Source organism: Rana temporaria, chromosome 11 (assembly GCF_905171775.1).
Source record: "Rana temporaria chromosome 11, aRanTem1.1, whole genome shotgun sequence".
Taxonomy (NCBI): Eukaryota; Metazoa; Chordata; class Amphibia; order Anura; family Ranidae; genus Rana; species Rana temporaria.
The window spans coordinates 116,626,181-116,648,024 of NC_053499.1; the positions used below are offsets into that span (position 1 = coordinate 116,626,181).

General features: G+C 43.8%; 1 protein-coding gene across 1 annotated transcript in view; it reads right to left on the reverse strand.

The window, feature by feature from the left end:
* The window catches only part of EFEMP2 (EGF containing fibulin extracellular matrix protein 2), a 64,572-nt gene that overhangs the window by 12,180 nt on the left and 30,548 nt on the right, over nt 1-21,844 (reverse strand). Inside the window, exons 4-8 of the mRNA XM_040328902.1 lie at nt 18,625-18,852; nt 15,655-15,777; nt 10,340-10,456; nt 6,591-6,710; nt 4,601-4,720 (exon numbers count right to left, since the gene is read on the reverse strand). Coding sequence (XP_040184836.1) covers nt 4,601-4,720; nt 6,591-6,710; nt 10,340-10,456; nt 15,655-15,777; nt 18,625-18,852 — 708 coding nt within the window. The remainder of the gene's footprint in view (nt 1-4,600; nt 4,721-6,590; nt 6,711-10,339; nt 10,457-15,654; nt 15,778-18,624; nt 18,853-21,844) is intronic.

Here is a 21,844-nt window from a genome sequence, read left to right on the forward strand (position 1 = left end):
TTTTTTTTTTTTTTTTTTTTTAAAGGGGGTTTCTTTGGGCCCCCAACAGTGACAGGGCCCTGGGCAGCTGCCCCATTTGCCCTGTGGTAAAGACGGCCCTGGTCCCCGCGCCGATTGAACTACGCATGCGCCGCCGGCTAAATTTCCCAGCGTGCATTGGTCCAAATGACGTCACTAGGACGTCATTGGTTTCGGCGTGAGCGTAACTTGCGTCCAGCTCTTTTGTGAAACGACTTACGCAAACGACGTAAAAATTCAAAACTTGGCGCGGGAACGACGGCCATACTTAACATTGGCTGCGCCTCATAGACCCAGGGGTAACTATATGCCGGAAAAAGCCGAACGCAAACGGCGTAAAAAAAAGCGCCGGGCGGTCGTTCGTTTCTGAATCGGCGTATCTCCTCATTTGCATATTCGTTGCGTAAATAAAGCGAAACGCCACCTAGCGGCCAGCCTAGAATTGCAGCCTAAGATCCGACGGTGTAACACAGTTACACCTGTCGGATCTTAGGCATATCTATGCGTAACCTGATTCTCTGAATCAGTCGCATAGATACGACCGACAAAACTCAGAGATACGACGGTGTATCAGGAGATACACCGTCGTATCTCTATGTGAATCTGGCCCTACTTGTTTTTTTTTTTTATGTACAGCACTTCTGACTGGAAACCAAATAATTTTTACATTTCTGTGCCCTATAATCTATTACAGTGCATTTATATACATCTTAGCAACTAATTAGGCAAACACTTTGATATGACCAGGTTTGCTCATAGCCACACAAGGCTTGCTCTGGCAGGCTCAGAAAAGACATCATCAAAGCCACAATGCTGCACCGTGTTTACACAGCAATGCTCAAAGTAGAAGTTGTTAAACCAAATTAGAGGGCACACATGCTTTTTATATGGTATTTGATGGTAAACCATTTAAAACAGAATCTGTATATTTCCCAGAATCCCTGTAGCTAAAGACGAAAAAAAAAAAAAAAAATTTCCGAAGCAAAAACTATGTTTAGGTTTTACATATGCTTTAAAGTATATCTAAAGCCAATAACTAGTATATGTTGCAGCTTACCAGTTATTAGATGTGGTGGGTGCAATTGTTTTTAGTTTTTTTTATCTGGCGATCCTGCCAGTAACACACTTCCAGTCCTAGGGTGGCCCTACTTTATCTAACTGGTAATAGTGCAACAAAGACAGAGGGAGCAGACTAATAAATGATTTTAAAAACCCTTGTGTCGTGTGTTTAATAACTATCACTTTGCCTCCAGGTGAATGGGTAGGGGTACGATGTACCCCATATCCATTCACTTAGGGTGGGGGGCCGGTATCTGGGGGCCCCCTTATTTGAGGGGACTCCCAGATTCCGATAAGCTCCCGCCCGCAGACCCTGACAACCAACGGCCAGGGTTGTCGGGAAGAGGTCCTGTCCTCATCAACATGGGGACAGGGTGCTCTGGGGTGGGGGGGCCCGCAGTGCGCCCCCCTGCCCCAGAGCACCCAACCCCCCCATGTTGAGGGCATGCGGCCTGGTACGGCTCAGGAGGGGGGGGGGGGGCGCTCGCTCGTCCCCACTCCCATTCCTGGCCGGCCGGGTAGCGTGCTTTGGATACGGGTCTGGTATGGATTGTAGGGGGACCCCCTACATCGATTTTTCGGCGTAGGGGGGGGTCTCCTTACAACCCATACCAGACCTAAGGGCCTGGTATGCTCCTGGGGGGGGAACCCATGCCGGTTTTTTCTTTGAAAATTGGCATGGAGTTCTCCCTCAGGAATGCATGCCGAGCGACGCTGACAATTTTTTTTTTTTTTCCCGACGCAACTTTTTTTTACCCGGCGCGATCCACAAAACTCGGCATAACGTAACTTTGCGCATGCGCAGTACGGCCGGCGCGGGAGCGCGCCTCATTAAAATGGGAATCGCCCCCTGATGAAGAGGAACGCCTTACGCCGGCCGGATTTAAGTTACACAGCCTGAAATTTCTAGGTAAGTGCTTTGTGGATCGGGCACTTCGGTAGAAATTTTAAGGCAGTGTAACTTAAATGGGATTTTTTAAGTTGCGCCGGCTTTTTGTGGATATGCCCCAGAGTGTACAAGAAGTTAACAGCTCACAAAATGTCTAGCGGTGTCAACATTTTTTTTTCTTTTATGCTAGAAGGGGGAGAGGATTTGTGCTTGGGGGGAAATGGGAGGGAATAGTATTTGAACCAAGAGAGGGAATTTCTCTTTCACCTTCTCCTTCCTCTACTTCACAGCGGCGCAGCTTTCCCTGCCTCCCCTCCCTCCTCCAAGGTGACCAATAGGATTTCCTCTCCTTTCGGACAATCGCTAAACAGTTCTCATGTCTCACGACCCGCTTCCTGATTCACTGGAAGGAGAATCAGTGCGACAATAGCCAATATTCATTAGCTATTGTCCTATTATCACACAACCCTTTTATGAAGCCTATTATAGCCTCTAGCTCTAATCACATGCTTAAAGTGATTGCTTAAAGTGATTTTAAAGTCTCGCTTTAAAAAAAACAAAAAAAACCTGCTCTGTTGTACTGGATTTGCACAGAGCAGCCTGGATCCTCCTCTTCTCGGGTCCCTCTTCGCTGCTCCAGGCCCCTCCCTCCTGACGAGTGCCCTCATAGATCAGCAGCTTGCTATGGGGGTACCTGAGCTGAGCCAGAGCTCCGTGTATCCATTCAGACAGAGACTCTCTCCCCTGATTGGCTAACTAACTTTGATTGACAACCGCAGGAGCCAATGGTGCCACAGCTGTGCCCCAGCTAATCAGGAGGAGAGTTCCGGATGGCCGAGGGAATCGTGGACATTGCTGGATAGAGAAGGGGCTCCGGGTAAGTATTAGGGTGTGCTGGGGGACTTGCTATAGACAAAATGTTTTTTATCTTAATGCATAGAATACATAGAATCCTTTAAAAAAACTCCCATTGGAATCCATGTTTTAGGCACCCTGCATGTAGATTAGGGGTCCAAACACATGGATGGGGGGCGGCAGTGCCCCTGTGCCCCTAATGGACGGGCCGCTACTGATAAAATGTGTGGATGGGGTGAATACTGCATATGGCCACTAGATGGAGCTGATGAGCACACTTATTTCCTATGATACTCAGCACCTAGAGGCCGTATTGCAGCATTTTCCTTATCCACACAATTTATCTGTAGAGAAAATAGCCTAATTTGCACAGAATGAATTTACATGCAGTTTTGATCAGCTATGCAACTTTTTTCATGAGTAAATACAACCCACAGACTTGCAATGTGAGAAGGAGCAGAAAAGCAGAAGTATAGTATGTAATATAATACCGGAAACCAAGAAGCCCAACCTCTCTCACCTAGGCTTTCTCATTAACACTGTAAGTACTAAACAAACATCTGACTGTATCCTGCTATAGGTTGCTCTGTGCACTCAAATAAATCAATTTGTACACTTGATTTCAAGTGCATCTACATGCTGTATATAATCAAGTACAACGTACAGTATATGATTAAGTCCACATATATGTGAAGGGGGCTGATCCATTTAATACACAGAAAATACGCTCTAATCAAGCTTTTTTCAATCAGGGTGCCTTCAGGGGTGCCTTGGCAAAATGCCTATAAATTGGCCAATAATTGTATACAAGCCAGCGGGTGGATCAAGCCTGCCTATTAGTTACATAAAGCCACAGGTTTTCATTGTGTACCATCACAACCTTCTAGCCGCCAGTGTCCTAACAACCAATAACATCATTGGTTGCTAAGGAGGACGTTGAGCACCTGCACAGCATCCTTGTTTGTCCCTCCCTATCAGCGCTGGCGTCACATTCGTTGAGTAAGGGAGAGAAAGTGAGAGAGAAGTGAAACATTGAAATACTAATCAGTGCCAGTGTGCAAAGGTGTGTTGGCTTTGGAAGAATAAATCACCAGTAATGTTGGGTGTCCTTCCTATGTGGATGTTGCTGCATTATGCAAAACTATTAGCTTTGTTTTTTAAATTTTAGGATGGGGTGCCGTCAGATTGTGTGGAATTTTAAAGAGTGCCTTGACTGATGAAAGGTTGAGAAACAAAAATTTTGCGCCAGATATATGAAGCAGTTACGCTGGCGTATCTATTGATACGCCGCGTAACTGCTAGTTTGCTCCGGCGTATCTTTGTTTTGTATCCACAAAGCAAGATACGCCTGAAGCAGCGTAGAATTTTGAATTTTTTACATTGTTTGCGTAAGTCGTTCGCGAATAGAGCTTTGCGTAGAATGACGTTCACGTCGTAAGCATTGGCTTGTTGCGGGTTAATTTCGAGCATGCGCACTGGGATACCCCCACGGCCGGCGCATGCGCCGTTCAGAAAAAACGTAATTTACGTTGGGTCAAGACTTATTAGCATACAACACGCCCCCATCTCACTCATTTGAATTGCGCGCCCTTACGCCGACACAGATACACTACGCCGCCGTAACTTACGGCGCAAATTCTTAGAGAATACGGGAAATACGCTGTAAGTTACGGCAGCGTAGTGTATCTGAGATACACTACGCCGGACGTAAAGAAGCGCCGATGTACGTGGATCTGGCCCTTAGTCGTTTAGTTCAGCAATATTGTTGTGTGATCTTACCCTGGCAGAGGCGGGTGCCCAGCAAACTGTATCCATCCGGACAAATGCAGGAAAAGCGCCCAGGCTCGTTCACACACTGATGCTGGCACAGGTAGCTGGAGTAGCTGCATTCATCAATATCTAGAAATAGTAATAGATGTACAATTTATATTATTAGTAAGATAAAAAAAGCACACCAACATTATAAGAATCCATTAATCGCTTTTTACATCTAAATTGGTACCAATGAAATTTCACAAATACAGCAATTCTTTCATTTGAATAACAAAAACTCTCACTTCTGTTTTATTAGTTATTTGGATGTGGAAGAATTAAACTTCTAGAGTGGCCACGCCTCCTTCTCAGTATTCTATATCTGTCAGGATAGGGGGAGGGCACAGATACAACACAGAGTCTGCTGGCTCACAGTAACTGGAAAGCCTCGTACACACGATCGCATTATCCAATGGGAATCATGTGATGACAGGCTGTTGTTGGAAGATCAGACTGTGTGTATGCTCAATCAGACAATTGTTGTTGGATTTTGCGCCAGCAAATGTCGGATAGCATGCTTTAAAATTGTCCGCCAACAAATGTGTCTTGTCAGATTATCCGATTGCGTCCGTCGGACAAAACTCCAAAGTACAAACATGCATGCTCAGAAGCACTGCTAACCATAACACAACATTAGCAGAAGTAGAGTTTCAAACACACGATCGGACTTCCATCTGACTTTTCTGTGGATTTCTGTCTGAAGGGCGTTGTCCGTGAACTTGGTATGCATACACACGGCAGGACTTTTTCAGCCAACTTTCACCAAATCACATGTTTTTTCAGCTCTTTACCGCCACCCTTTGGGACACTTCTGCTATTGTTGGCTGATTTTTAGCATTGGTTCGGAGCCTGCGTGTTTGTACTTTGGATTTAAGTCCGATGGACTTGTGCACACATGATCGGATTATCCTCCATCGGACATTTGTAGCCGGAATGGTTGTCTGTTTTCACAGCGAACATTTGTCCAGTGAAAAACACAAAACATTTGTCCAACTGAGCATACACACACAGTCGGATTGTTCGATCAAACAGGTCTGTCGGACATTTGTTGTCAAAAAGTCAGATCGTGTGTATGGGCCTTAAAGGGGTTATAAAGGTAAAAAAAAAAAAAATCCCTATGTACAGTAGCTTCCTTTACATTAGTGCAGTCCTCCTTCACTTACCTCATCCTTCGATTTTGCTTTTAAATGTCCTTATTTCTTCTGAGAAATCCTCACTTCCTGTTCTTCTGTCTGTAACTACACACAGTAATGCAAGGCTTTCTCCCTGGTGTGGAGTGTCGTGCTCGCCCCCTCCCTCGAGGGGGAAGGGGTGGAGCAGGAGAGTCAGGACGCTCTCTACGTTGCAGATAGAGAAAGGAGCTGTGTGTTAGTGGGCGTCCTAACTCTCCTGCTCGCCCCCTCCCCGTTTAAGGGAGGAGGCGAGCACGACACTCCACACCAGGGAGAAAGCCTTGCATTACGGTGTGGAGTTACAGACAGAAGAACAGGAATTGAGGATTTCTCAGAAGAAATAAGGACATTTAAAAGCAAAATGGAAGGATGAGGTAAGTGAAGGAGGACTGCACTAAGGTAGAGGAAGATATTTAGGGAAAACATTTTTACCTTTACAACCCCTTTAAGGAGCGATACAAAAAAAAAATCTTAAAACTTTTACGATTTCTGTGAATTCCGTGCTGCTGAGGGTAAGAGAAAATGTACAGCCATAGAAGGTGTTTGTCTCATTTTTTCAGCACCAGGCAGAACTTAAACACATCAGATATAAAATATTTACAATGAGAAAGTCAAATGATGAAAAAAGGTTTGCACCAACATGGCCGCATTGCTTTCTCTATGCGGTGAACTTCTATCATCTGAAGAACGGACAAATAAGATTGTGTGTTGAATCAGCTGAAGACTACAGTATGCTGCTCAAAATAACAATTTATAATGGCATAACACGGCACAGGGGTGCTTACCATTGCAGGTATAGCCATCCTGATCCAGTTCATAGCCTTGATTACAGCGACAGAGAAAGGTGCCATAGGTGTTGTAGCAGCGCTGTTGGCATGGTGCGCCCATTGAACATTCATTGACATCTGTAAGCGATAAGAGCACCATGTGTAACATGTTCTTTTAATTAAGGAAATAAGCAAGAAAAAAAATGATTGCAATGTGTCTTTTTGTGTCTTGCACAATAAATGGTTCAGCATAAGCTTTTCTGGAGGGCGGCCAAGCCAAACTTAACTGTGGCATCTCAGAATTCTCACCATTTCATGCATGATTTCATAGCCCTTTCTCTGCCAGAAATACTCTCTGGGGACCTTTAATGACGACTCTATAAGGCAAACTTTCTCAGCTGGTCTTTTCCAACACTTCCATGGACTCATATTTACTTCCTGAAATCTGACTAATCATAGACTCTGTTTTCAGTAAACTCTTAAAACAATACTTTAAACATATTGTAAGTTGATGATTAGATAACAACTTATACCAAAGTCTGGAAAATATCAAATCCTCCAAATAGCTATTAAATATAATGTAACTGCTTTTAGGCAAAATGATTGTTTAAAGCATTTCCCCCAGCTGCAGATATTTCTTGTTACCAAACTGTCCTCTGACCAAAGAAAGGAAAATCACAAGAAAAGATGAGTTTCTTTACATCAAATGGCTTAATGAAAAGATTACAACTAACAACGGTAGGAAAAAAAAATTGTAAACATATATTTCCGATTGATAATGGGAGAAAGTATTTTATGTTTGAATATATAAATATATATATATATATATATATATATATATATTTGTTTGTTTTCAATTTATTTGTATTAATCTTTTTCTTAAATACAAAAAGCTTTTACAATTATACAAGATTCAGTTACAATATACATTGTTCCCACTAGTTATTCAGTATACCGAATCTTGATTAGAATCTCTTAGTTACTTTATCCTTAAAACCATAAACCCTTCATCATTTATCTACTTATACTCCTATTATCTTCCATATCCATTCATCCTCTCATCCATTCATCCAAAAAAAGAAAGAAAAACCACCCATCTCACACTTATTTCTCTCCCATTTTTCATTTCCTTTACGTTTCCCCTTCGTATTTCACCTTATTTCCCCATTTATATATATTCCTTCCGAGAGCCGAAATTCACTTTTGCCAAATTTCTGGCATTTGACTATTTATGTATCCTTCTTCTCTTATCTGTCTTTCCATATATTGTATTTCGTTCATTTCACATATCCAATCTGCTATATTTGGCCTTTTTTTTTCTCTCCAATTGCAAGCTATTATTGTTGTAGCTGCTGTTGTCATATGATGAAAAATATCCTTCTTGATGCTCTTTATTGAGTCTAGAATCAAATATAGCAATGAAACGTCTATATTTAGATTCCTCTGTACTCCCGACACTTTCCAATATATCTCGTGAATTTTTCCCAGAAATTTCTCACCAAATGACAGCTATACCAAATGTGGTTCATAGTCCCCCTTTCGAGCTTACCTCTCCAACAAATATCTGTTTGTCTATTATTTATTATGTTTATTAAGTTTTCATTTGATTTTACATTGGAATAAACTTGTATCTGGACTGCAGTATCACAAGGTGACACTTCGATTCACTTTACACAATCAAAACCTAAATTGGTTTACAATCTAAGCCTTTTGGTAGGCCGAAGCTGCCAGCCTAGAGTTCAGGTTCCATACACCCAAACAAGCTTCACCCCATTTGGTGATATTAGGAAAAAATTTAAGAAATGCAGCACCATCTACCTACTAATTCATACATTACTATATTTATCACCATTTGGCTCACTTGTTTTTCTTAGTGGCATAGGTCACCAAGAAAGGTTGTGAATAGGAAACTCTCCTACAGGACACAAACGACAAAAAGGCAGATTGTATTTTGAATACAAACTTTTAACCTAACTGTGACTTAACAAAAGCATTATTCCAAGTTCTGATAGCCCTCTGGCATTTTGCTATTGAAAGTATTCTTCCTCCAATAGCACATACAGGTTTACTGATGAATACATGTCCTCACCAGGCAAATGATAGTTGCAAGATTGCATTTTCAGGCTTCTGTATACTAAAGTAAAACACCAGCAAAGTCCGCGCTCGTGGATATCTACAATGTTAAATAACCCAAATAATGTTGGGAGAAAAATATAATGAATAGTTGGGAAAACAATCCTTTTTATTGGAGATCAACTTATGCACTGTAATGCACAGTCCATGTACAATGGTATAACAGGCTGATTGAGCTTATATACATCTGATGTAGTATTCGCCAGCAGCCGAAAAAAAGCTTTAAAATGAAGTTGATAAATAGCAAAATTTAAAATTTGGATGGAATTTCCATAAGTGGGGGGATAGGTATATGTCTTGACGACGCGTTTTGAAAGTCCTTTGAAAAAGCGTTTTGAAGCGCGAAACGCGTCGTCAAGACATATACCTATCCCCCACTTATGGAAATTCCATCCAAATTTTAAATTTTGCTATTTATCAACTTCATTTTAAAGCTTTTTTTCGCTGGCAGTTTTCCATCACAGTGTATGGGAGCGTGCACTCTACGAATTCCCCACCAGAGGGCACCCATCACATCCTTATTTGACTGTTTAGATTGCTGAGCGGCGTCCCAGACGTGTGACGTCAGCGCGCTCGTACGGAACAAGCGCCCGTTTTCACAGACCTCATCGCGCCGTGTCCCCGGCTGTTGGATTCGCTGGAGGATCCTGTTCCTACCACCCTGCGGTGACACTTTGAGGCTACACGGATCACCCGAGGTCAGGTCCCTGTCGATGGTGTGACGACCATCTTTTTACCATCGCCTCTCTTCCATCTGCCCCTAAAGGTACTGTGTGTTCCATTTGTTGATGGCATGGTGACTGAATCTGTGAGCTCTGACCCCATGAATCTGCTGGTGGCTGCTGGCGAATACTACATCAGATGTATATAAGCTCAATCAGCCTGTTATACCATTGTACATGGACTGTGCATTACAGTGCAGAAGTTGATCTCCAATAAAAAGGATTGTTTTCCCAACTATTCATTATATTTTTCTCCCAACATTATTTGGGTTATTTAACATTGTAGATATCCACGAGCGCCGACTTTGCTGGTGTTTTTCTGTATGTTTGGTACTTCCGGGTACCATTATTTCCGCAGCACTGGACTATTTACCTTACACCCCACATAAAAGTCTTAATTTTGACATTTGGGTTATGAATTTTCTCATTGAGCGCTAGTGAATTTTTTGTGTATTTGTATACTAAAGTAACATGGTTGTAAACAAAATGTATGATGGCTGTCAAAATGAGATGTGCCTGCATTGAAATACATCATCATTTGCATGACCCCATGGGCATAGCATAAGGGGTTGCAGGGGTCACAATCGCAACCCCACCCCTAGCTCCAGGGGGCCCCTGCAGCCTCCCTGTCATATTATCTTATTCTCCACAAAGTCCAGCTCCGATCTGCCCAAGGGCGCCACAGCCACGTTCCAGTACTGGGCTTCCACTTTGCCTTCCACGGTCCGAACCCCTCTATTCTCATTGGCTGAGGGACTAGCTGTGAGACATTTCCTGAATGGAGAGGAGCACAGGGTGAGAACAGCCCAGGGGGCCAGGTCAACTTTTGCATCGGGGCCCACAAGCTTCAAGCTACGCCTCTGCATGACCCTATACTTGTCCGAAGCAGATGAAGAGTTTAGAGCTTCTTACCTACGCATGAGCGGTTATTAGATGCCAGCTGAAATCCCGGCTCACACTGACAGGTGAAAGATCCAGGAGAATTAACACATCGATGTTGACAGTATCTGTATCTGCACTCATCAATGTCTGCAATGGTAAGAAGACCAAAGTATTAGAGGAATAGAGACAATGCAAATAGGAGAGTGTAGTTCTACAATTATCTTACATCTAGCTGTGGGATTTAGGGAGAATCTTTAGGCAAACAGAGAAAACACCCTTTTTAGTCCAGTTACATATTCATCACAGGATATCTGTCATGAAGAATTTCGGAGGATGCCAACTACTGATGGTCAGGTTGACCCCTTTTTTTTCAATACTATCTAAGTTACTCACTAAGAACAATTGCACAGAACAAGAATTGTAATTTCACTCTGAAGTTACTTGATGCATTAATATAATAAGTATAGAACTCGGAGGACATTGAAGCTAAACACAATCAGGCAAGTGTTTTTTTCAGATGGCGGTCAACAATGTTAGCTCCTGTATTTATTTAATGCCCGGTTCCCTTTAAAGTAGAACTTTAGACAGAAAATTAGGTCCTGCTAGATCACTTCAGGCTGGCCCATTTTGTAGGTATAGCTATGTAAAACAATTAAAATATGTGACTATACTGTTTAACCATTTAAGGACCAGGCCTATTTTTCAAACTTGTTTACAAGTTAAAATCACATTAAAATTACATTACTTAGAACCCCCAAACATTATATATATATTTTTTCTAACACACTAGAGAATGAAATGGCGGTCGTTGCACAACTTTCTGTCACACCGTAATTTGTGCAACGGTCTAATAAGCGCTCTTTTTGGGGAAAAAATACACTTTTTTGAATTAAAAAATAAGACAACAGTAAAGTTAGCACAATTTTTTGCCTAACATGTCATGCTTCAAAATTGCACCCGCTCGTGAAATGGCAACAAACATTTACCCTTAAAAATCTCTATAGCCGACGTTTTAAAAAATGCTACAGGTTTAACAAAAAAAATGGTGTCACTTTTATTCCTATTACAAGGAATGTAAACATCCCTTGTAATAGAAAAAAAGCATGACAGGACCTCTAAAATACGAGATCTGGGGTCAAAAAGGCCTCAGATCTCATATTTACACTAAAATGCAATAAAAAATAAAATAAAAAATATGTTGTTTGGAAAATATTTTTTTTCTATGGGCAGAAGTGATGTTTTGACGTTGCTTTCGCCCTTCAATGGTATGGAGCTGGGTGGGGACTATCTTCCCCTCACTCGGCAGCCAGTCAAGCAGAAGACAGGATTTGATCGCCTCCAGTAAGTTGCGGATGCCCCCGGAGCGCGGCGGGAGGGGGGCCCTCTCCCACTAATGATAAAAGTGATCTTGTGGCGAATCCGCAACTGGGACCACTTTTATCTGAAAGCAAACTGCCCGCTGTAGAATTGGATACCAGGGTTATGGCAGCTAGCTGCTGCCATAACAAAATTTCACTTCAAAATTCCACTATAATGACGGCGGGCGGTCTGTAAGTGGTTAAAATCCAATAATACACCCTGTTCTGCACATGCTCAGTTGCGCTCCATTTTAGGCATTTTTAGGCACTAGCAAATTTGTAGAGACCAATCTGCCTTAAAGCTGAATTAAACCCTCCTATCCTTTACAGCCAAGGAAGCTACTTCTGTTTGATCTGCAACTGCCATGGTGCTGCACATGTGATCAGTTATGACACCAGTCATTTGAGGGTTTGTCAGTTTGGTTGAGGACACAAGCAAATGTGACAATTGGGGTACTTTCACACTGCTCTGTAGCAAAATTGTGGTAAAAACGTATATACGTTTTACCAATATTTTGCTGTGTTTTAGATGCGTTTCCCCTGAATTTCTGGTTCATTTAAGGGCCACCCGCACCTATGAAAAATGGACATGTGACTCAAAAACACACCAAAAACATAAATCACGGGTGCATTCTTACAACGATTTTACCGCAATTTCCTCTAATTTCAATGGGAAGCTGTGTTTTTGGTGGGCAAGATGCCACATGCAGGACTTTTCAAAATGCACCGCACCCACAGTGCAGTAGTGTGAAAAGTCCCATAAGATTTAGCCCCCATTCACACCTAGGCGTATATACGCCTGTAGTGCGACGCCGCAGCCGCCCCTGAGACGCTGGAGGGATGATTTCACATTGCCCTCTATGGAGATGGTTCACATCTCCACGCTGAACGCCGTACGCCTGCCGCCTGAAAACAAGTCCCGGACCTTTTTTTCAGGCGTTTTTCGGCGTTCGGCATAGGAGATGTGAACCATCTCCATAGAGGGGGTGAAGGCTGCATTCACAATCGCGGCGTTTTGTTGCCGCAAATCGCGGTACAAAACGCCGCAATTTGTCGCTGCAATTCGCGGGACAAAACGCCGCGATTTTGTACGCCTAGGTGTGAATGCAGCCTTAAAGAGAAACATTTTTCCTGCATTTTTCTTGTAAGGTAGAAACGCAAGAAAAACGTTTTAGTGTTTTCACACCCTGAACAATCTTGGCATTCCAAGAATGTATCTAATTTCTAAAACCGTTAAATCAACGGGTTTAGTTCCGCTTTACGATTTACTGCTGTTTTGCTGTTCAGCAAAATGGCAGCCTCCAGCAAGAAGAAACAGGAACAATGCTGGAGGCAATTTACAGCACACACTAATTTTGTTAATATAATTAATAATGTAGAATGTCTGTTCCTTGCTAAAGAACATTAATAAATGAATATATAGAGAGTTTGAACTCTTTTGTTCTACGGGAGGAATCTGTTTAACAATGAGGTTGATTTACTAAACCTGGAGAGTGCAAAATCAGATTCTCCCTGTGTAAACCCCTAATATTTAGTAAATCTCTGCCCTACTGACACAGTCCACTGCTCTACTGACACCATCAATATATATACACATCAGTGGCGGTGCGTCCATAGTGGGCGCAGGAGCGTGGCCCCCTCTCTCCTGCACCCATCACTCAACAATAAATATATTCATGCATTGCATGAAAATATCTATTGTTGCCGCTGCCGCCCACTATTCAGGTGTCCGGCCCCCTGTTGAGTGCCGGCCATCTGAATAACAGAGGTGGGTGTGTTTTGGAAGCGCCTGATTAGAGCCAGCGGCTCTAATAAGCTTCTCGATTACAGTCTGTGAGCTCTAATTGGCTTTCAAATGGTTAACCACAAGGTGCACAGGCTGTGCGTTCCCTGGTTAACCATGCTGTGTTGGGGAATCGCTTCCCTAACACTGACCCGCCTCTCAGCCAATCAGGTGCACTGGGTCTGGTTACCGGTCACCTGATTGGCTGAAGCGACATCAAGGTTGGGCGAAGACATCGAGGGAGCGTGGAGAGGACGGCGCTGACCCGAGGAAGGTAAGTACAGGGCTGGGGACAAACAGGCAGCATTTGGGGACAAACTGGCTGCATTTGAGGGGAAACTGGCTGCATTTGAGGGGAAACTGGCTGCATTTGAGGGGGCAAACTGGTGCCGTTTGAGGGGCACAGTGGCTGCGTTTAATGGGCACAGTGGTGGCAATTTATGTTTTTTCTTTCTCAGTTTGTTTGCGCCCCCTCAAAAATGTTGAGCACCAGCTGCCACTGATACACATGCAGGTGTGTTTGAGCTTTGAGGTGCACACCCTAATGCAATAGGCTGTCCACACCTATGCACCTGGAAGACCGTGCAGGAAGACCAAGGAAGTGTATGCACATGCAGACACAACTGTATGTCTAGATTAGTGTCGTCTGAATGAGCCCATACTGTATGGGATAAAACATTAAAATATAAAAAAAGATGTGAGACTTCATTTGGGATTTAACGGTGAAGTATGGTCAAAGAAGATTCCAAACCCAGGAAAAGACTGGAGGAAGATGTCAGCAGCAGTGATAGAAGGACAGGGGAACGGGCACGTGTTGTACTGCTGGAGCCCTGGTGGCCTCTAATGCATTTAGTTCTGCCTTAGGGATCTTAGGGCTACAAATCAGCAAATAAAGTTCCACTGTGAAAAACTAGTAAGCGTCATATGTTTTCTGGAGAAATTCTTGTAAGTGGAACTCTGGCCATGCAAAGGCATGATTTACATATGGCATGTGCACAATAACTCTGGTTGGTAGGTTGCGATATTTAGCAGTTAATTTTTGTATAGTTTTTTGCATTCATTTCATTTTTTTCACAGGGTAACATTACACCAGAGGGAGATTTTCTATAAGTGAAGGAACACAAAATATTTTTAAACTATTAAAACAGACAAAAAATAAAAAGGTTACCAACAAGGTGTAATGTGTAAGTTACTACATGATTAGTAATGGAAACTAGGGGCCAGATTCACAAAAGAGATACGACGCCGTATCTCCTGATACGCCGTCGTATCTCTGTGATCCGGCCGTCCTAACAATGCGACTGATTCATAGAATCAGTTACGCATAGATAGCCCTAAGATCCTACAGGTGTAATTGAATTACACTGTCGGATCTTAAGGATGCAATTCTAGGCCGGCCGCTAGGTGGCGAGGCCATTGTGGTCGGCGTAGATTATGCAAATGACTAGTTACGGCGATTCCCGAACATCTGCGCTGCCCGTCGATCTAACTTTACATAGTTTCCGTCGAGATACGCCGCGTAAAATTAGGGCTGAGCCCTAGGCGTTTTAAGCCATGTTAAGTATGGCCGCCGTTCCCGCGTCGAAATTTAAAAAACAACGTTGTTTGCGTACGTCGTCCGTGAATGGCGCTGGATGCCATTTACGTTAACGTCTAAACAAATGACGTCCGTGCGACGTCATTTAGCACAATGCACGTCGGGTAATTTTCCCGACGGAGCATGCGCAGTACGTTCGGCGCAGTAACGCGCCTAATTTAAATGGTGCCCGCCCCATTTGAATTAGGCGGGCTTGCGCCGATTGGATTTACGTTACACCGCCGCAAGTTTACAGGTAAGAGCTTTGAGAATCAGGCACTTACGCTGTAAACCTGCTTTCCGCTGTAAACCTAAATGGGATACGTTACGCTGCCGTGGAGCAACGTAAATGTATTAGAATCTGGCCCTATGTCACTGAAATCTGTTACGAGTATAGTATTGTGCCTATAACATGCAGTGGCTGAATGGTAGGTCATAATTGAACCACTTTCTCTAGAAACATAAACACATTTCTGTATACCACTAATGGTTGTAATGTATTTCAGGTCATGGGGTGTGGCATGTCCCTGTCTATCATATTAAAAGTAGTTATGAAAAAAAAAAAATGTAAAAGGTATAAAAAGCTGCAAAAAGCCAGCTATATAATGTACAACATGGTTATACTCACCTATACACTCATTTCCAATCTTCCTATAGCCTTCTGGACATTTACAGTGGAAACTACCTGGTATGTTTACACAATCCTGGCTCGGCAGACAGTCATCCATTTCAAGGGCGCATTCATCTACATCTGTGAAAAAAAAGCAACACCTTGTTGGTGGCAAATTCTGATACTTGTAGCCTAAATTAGTTGGTGGGTTGTAATATGGAAAATACGAAACATGACATTTGTTACGGTTTAAAGAAGTTGTAAAGGAAAAAAAATTAAATGTCTGCAAGGTAGACAGACAGAATAGTGTAATGATTCTGTTAAAAAAACAAGTAAATACCTATTAAATTCCTTCATCTATATCACCTCCGGCATTCTAATTTCTGTTCACTCATTCACTTCCTGGTTTGCGGCGCTCGTTCATGTAAGAACTACATTTCCCAGTATGCATTGCGGCACGCCGAGTAATTCACACCACCTTGAAGTCTCTAACTTGTAGAGAGCGTCCTGCCGCACAGATGTAGTTCCCAGGAGGGGGTGAGCACGTCACTGACCACCGCAGTAAAGCCTCCCTTCACGGTGGTGAGTAACAATCAGACAAGCAGGAAGTGAACAGAACAGAGAAGAAATAGAGCAACTTCTGAGCAAAAACGAACAATGAGGAAGTGGAAAGAGGAATGTCTGCGGGTAAAGGATGCCTATTATGAAAAAAAAAATTCCTTTACAACCCCTTTAATGCTTCATTAAGGCTGATTAGAGATTATGAGATATTGACAAACAACATATATTTACTAGCTTGTTTTTCATTTCACAGGTTTTTTTAAATTCCTCTCGTAAAATGAAATCAAACTTCCACCATCTGAATGAAATACACAGAAAGCTTTTCTAAACCTCAATTTAACTTAAAGTGGTTGTAAACCCGCAGATTTTTTCATTTTATTTTTTTAAACCTGTAATGCAAAAGGCATAATGAGCCAGTATGCATCGCATACTAGCTCATTATGAAATACCTTAGAATGTCGTGTCGGCAGCTGATCTCAGTCCATGCAAAGGGAGCCGACATTTTCCCTCGTCGTGTCTTCCGTGTATCTCGGCTCCGGCGCTGTGAGTGGCCGGAGCCGCGATGTCGTCACTCCCGACTTCTTTCCGGCAAGGTCCGGCAGATCAGCTGAGCACTCAGAGCGCATGCTGCGCTGAAGTCAACAGCTGCATCCAAAGGGAACTGTACAGGTTTAGGAGATACTCTTTTTACCTACAGGTAAGCCTTATAATAGACTTACCTGTAGGGAGGGATGAGCGAACACTCCCGGTTCGGTTCGCAGCAGAACATGCGAACAGGCAAAAAATTTGTTCGAACACGCGAACACCGTTAAAGTCTATGGGACACGAACATGACAAATCAAAAGTGCTAATTTTAAAGGTTAATATGCAAGTTATTGTCATAAAAAGTGTTTGGGGACCCGGGTCCTGCCCCAGGGGACATATATCATTGCAAAAAAAGTTTTAAAAACTACAGTTTTTCCGGGAGCAGTGATTTTAATAATGCTTAAAGTGAAACAATAAAAGTTAAATATTCCTTTAAAATTCGTACCAGGGTGGTGTCTATAGTATGCCTGTAAAGTAGCGCATGTTTCCCGTGTTTATAACAGTCTCTGCACAAAATTACATTTCTAAAGGAAAAAAAACTACAGATAAAAGTTATTGAAAAAAAAACGGCATGAGTTCCCCCCTTAATCCATTACCAGGCCCTTTGGGTCTGGTATGAATATCAAGGGGAACCCCTAACCAAATTTTTTTTTTAAATGCATGGGGATCCCCCTCAAATTCCATATCAGGCCCTTCAGGTCTGGTATGGGTATTAGGGGGAACCCTGTGCCATTTTTTTTTAAATGCCTTAGGGGTCCCCCTCGAAACCCATACCAGACCCTTCAGGTCTGGTATGGATTTTAAGGGGAACCCTGTGCCAAAATTAAAAAAATGGTGTGGGGTTACCCCCAAAAATCCATTCCAGACCCTTATCCGAGCACGCAACCTGGCAGGCTGCAGGAAAAGAGGGGCGGACGAGAGAGCACCCCCCCCCCCTCCTGAACCGTACCAGCCCACATGCCCTCAACATGGGGAAGATGTCCCCATGTTGATGGGGACAAGGGCCTCATCCCCACAACCCTAACCCGGTGGTTGTGGGGGTCTGCGGGCAGGGGGGCTTATCGGAATCTGGAAGCCCCCTTTAACAAAAGGGGACCTCCAGATCCAACCCTAGTGGATGTACTGCTACCCACTCTACATATCAGGGGGATCTAAGCAGAGCTTGGAGAAGTGCCTGGAGTTGGGCTTTAACTCAAATAATGTCTGTATAAACCGAAGCAATGGGCAGCGTTTATATTAAAGTGGAGATTCCGCTGAAAGATTATTTTTAAAAGCCAGCAGCTACAAACACTGCAGCTGCTGACTTTTAAAATATGGACACTGTCCAGCACGGCCGTGATGTCGGCAGCCAAGGACGAGCAATCCCTTGTCCCTCGGCTGCACCCGCCACCATTCTCGGTGAGAGAATCAGGAAGTGAAGCGTTGCGGCTTCACTGCCCGGTTCCCTACTGCGCATGCGCGAGTAGTGCGACGCACCGTCACTGGTTCCCCGCTCTCTCCTGGGAACAATGTGTTTCCCAGAAGACAGCGGGGGTGCAGGTAGGGGCGTGACTCCCGCACGAGTCTGTTCCCAGAAGTGGGTGCAAATACCTGTCTTAGACAGGTATCTGCACCCCCCTCCCCCTGAAAGGTGCCAAATGTGACACCGGAGAATGGGGGGGGGGGGGTTCCGAAAAGCGGAAGTTCCATTTTTGGGTGGAACTCCACTTTAACACACGTATATTTATAGTAACACAAATGTCACAATAAGCTGCAGGACAACATCCACTCCTACTGTCATTTAAAGAAAAGTTTAGGATCCCTCAAAATAAAGAACCATGCCAAGAATCACACCACACTTACCTACACAAGTATCCAGTCCTTGTGAATCAGGCTGGTACCCATTTGGACAAGGGTTGTTTCTTTGATCAGTTTCAGCACCACCCTGAGGGCTTCCAGCGGGTCCAGGATCAGGCTGGGAGTCACTAATTACAGAGGCCGAACGAGGGAGGCATAGATAACCACCATAATGATTGATGCACTTCATTTCACCCTTGCAGGCATCAGGGATTGTCAGACATTCATTGATATCTGAAGAAGTTGTAAATAAAGGTGGTAAAAGGATTAAAGACAAAGACAGTGGGGCAAAAAACTCAAATAAACTTTACCATACAAACCAGATTCCTTGCTTCATTAAAAGGTCACACTTTATAGGTTACTATGAATGCATAATATTGGATATGATATCAAAGTGGTGACGACAGCATATTACTTACTATGCCATTCATGTGGATGTTACTCGACGACATGTACCACGTACCTAAATATTGTGGCTGACCATTTACACCCCTTCATGAAAACTGTTAGGTAGATTCACAAAGAGTTAGGCCGGCTTGTCAGTAGATAAGCCGACCTAACTCTGAATCTACGCCGGCGTTTGTTTAAGTGTATTCTCTAACAGAGATACACTTAAACAAAGCTAAGATAGGCCGGCTTGCGCCGTTCTATCTTAGCTTGCAATGTTTCTGAAGGCCGCTAGATGGCGCTTCCATTGCGGCCGGTGTAGATTATGTAAATGAGGGGATACGCCGATTCACGAACGTACGCCAGGCCTACGCCGTCGAATTACGTTGTTTCCGTAAGGCCTTAGGCGTCCTAAAGTTATTCCACCTATGAGGTGGAATAACAATGTTAAAGTATGGCCGCCGTTCCCGCCGCGAGGTTCGAATTTTTTACGTCGTTTGCGTAAGTCGTCCGCGAATCGGGAGTTACATCGTTTACGTCCGCGTCGAAATCAATAGGCCCGTACGGCCTACTTAGCCGCAATGTGCACTGGGAAATGTAGTCGCCCGGCGCATGCGCAGTGTCAAAAAACGTCAAAAAACTTGAGGTCAAGCCTCATTTCCATACAACACGCCCCCCTCCAAGCAATTTGAATTAGGCGCCCTTACGCCCGCTCGTTTTAGGCTACGCCGCCGTAGATTAGCAGGTAAGTAGATTGTGAATCACTACTAGCCTAACTAATTTACGGCGGTGTAGCCTAAAAAGGCTAGGCTAGGCCGCCCTAAAGTTAGGCCAATGTGTGTGAATCTACCTATGTATTTCCTGATGGTAGTGGCCTCTTTCAGCAGGTTAATGCACCTTGCCTTACTGCAACCTCTTACTCCTAAATTTCCTGAGTCCCCGGGGATATTTACATTCTATGTATTACAAATGTTCTGAGAGTAAAACTCTATAGAGAGATGTGACACTTCCCTGATTGGGAAAATTAATTAAGGTAACACGAAGTTCCAGTTTTTCCCATCCCTGTTAACCACTTCTTTTAGCATATCCCTCAGGGTTCTATTGAACTTTTCTACCAACCCATCTTTTGTAAGTGGTACACTAAGGTATGTAGGCAAATAGTTTTCAAGACCCAGCCCAGCTTTTTGGTTACTTTTCCTTGGTCTGTCAAAATTTCCAAAGAAATACTATTCCTGTAAAACATCTGGAACAGTTATTTTGGAAAAACTTGTGTGTTCTGAGATGGTCTGCTTCTAGATACCAGTGGCATAGTCAAGGACTACTAATATGTACTGGAGCCTCCTGGAGAACTTCGGCAGTGCCCTGACCAGATTCATAGCAACCCTCTTAAAAGGGACCTCAATCAGGGATGGGGACTGGCCATCGGGACTACCGGGAGATTCCCCGTGGGCCGATGGCTCAGTGGGATGGTTGCAGTGTTGCCAACCGCCCGTAGATTTGATCCTATTTTCGGCCCGGGGGGGGCGCATGCGCAGTAACGTAATGGCGCCGTCTGGCGCCATTTTTGAATAGATGCCAGAGTACACTTGTTCTTGGGTAAGACACGGCGGCCGCGTCTCGTGCACTCACCGTAGGCGGAGGAGCAAGGCAGGTGAGAAGGAGGAGAGTGACACTGACACTGGGGCAGAGGATGACATTACTGGGGACAGCGGCTGACACTACTGTGTCTGGGGACAGACAAAAGAGGATGACATGGCATTACTGGGGGGGGGGGATTTAGACATGTCATGCAGGGGGACAGTGAAGGACACTGATGTGCTGCACTGTGGAGAGGTGAAAGGGGCACAGCACAGGAGCAGGACACACTGGTGTGGAGACTGTAATATGATGGTGGACAGAGGAGGAGGCTAATGTGATGAGGGGGTGAGGAGGACACTATCATCATGTCTGAGTGCGGTCTCTGTCCCCCTCCTGTAGTATATCCGCAGCCTCTGTCCCCCTCCTGTAGTATATCCGCAGCCTCTGTCCCCCTCCTGTAGTATATCCGCAGCCTCTGTCCCCCTCCTGTAGTATATCCGCAGCCTCTGTCCCCCTCCTGTAGTATGTACCATGTCTGCAGTCTCTGACCTTCGCCTGTAGTACGTTTTGCAGTCTCTGACCCTCTCCTGTAGTATGTCTGCAGTCTCTGACCCTCGCCTGTAGTACGTTTTGCAGTCTCTGACCCTCTCCTGTACTATGTCTGCAGTCTCTGACCCTCGCCTGTAGTATGTTTTGCAGTCTCTGACCCTCTCCTGTAGTATTTCTGGAAAAAAAGAGGGCTACAGGCATGAATGAATTAATGTACTGCCACTGCTGGTCATGGTCACTGATGAATTAATGTTTTTGTGCGTGTTTGCAAAATTAAAGTGGGCCGGTCTGGATGAAGTCCAGGGCCAAATTTCTGTCCCAGTCCAGCCCTGACTTCAATTATAGGCAAAGGAACGTGGCTGGGGTGCATACAACTGGGTAAACACTGGGCAGGAAAAAATGTTGTTCAATCCGCCTCTTTTTTTTTTTCTTCTCCTCTGTAAAGTTTAACTTAAGGCAAAACATTTTTTTTGGATAGAGTGCAAAAGGACTAGAATGCCTATCAGTTTTTATTGCTGTCTGTGCCCCTGTTAAGGAGATTTACCCTCTCTATTAGTCAGTGGCGGCCCGTCCATAGGGGGCGCCCGGGCGCCGCCCCCCCTCCCCAGGCAGTAAAAAAAAAAAAATATAAAAAAAAAAAAAAAAAAAATCGAATTTTTTTTTTTTTTTTTTAAACATGTCCCTTTAAGAAACGATTTTTTTTTTTTTTAAA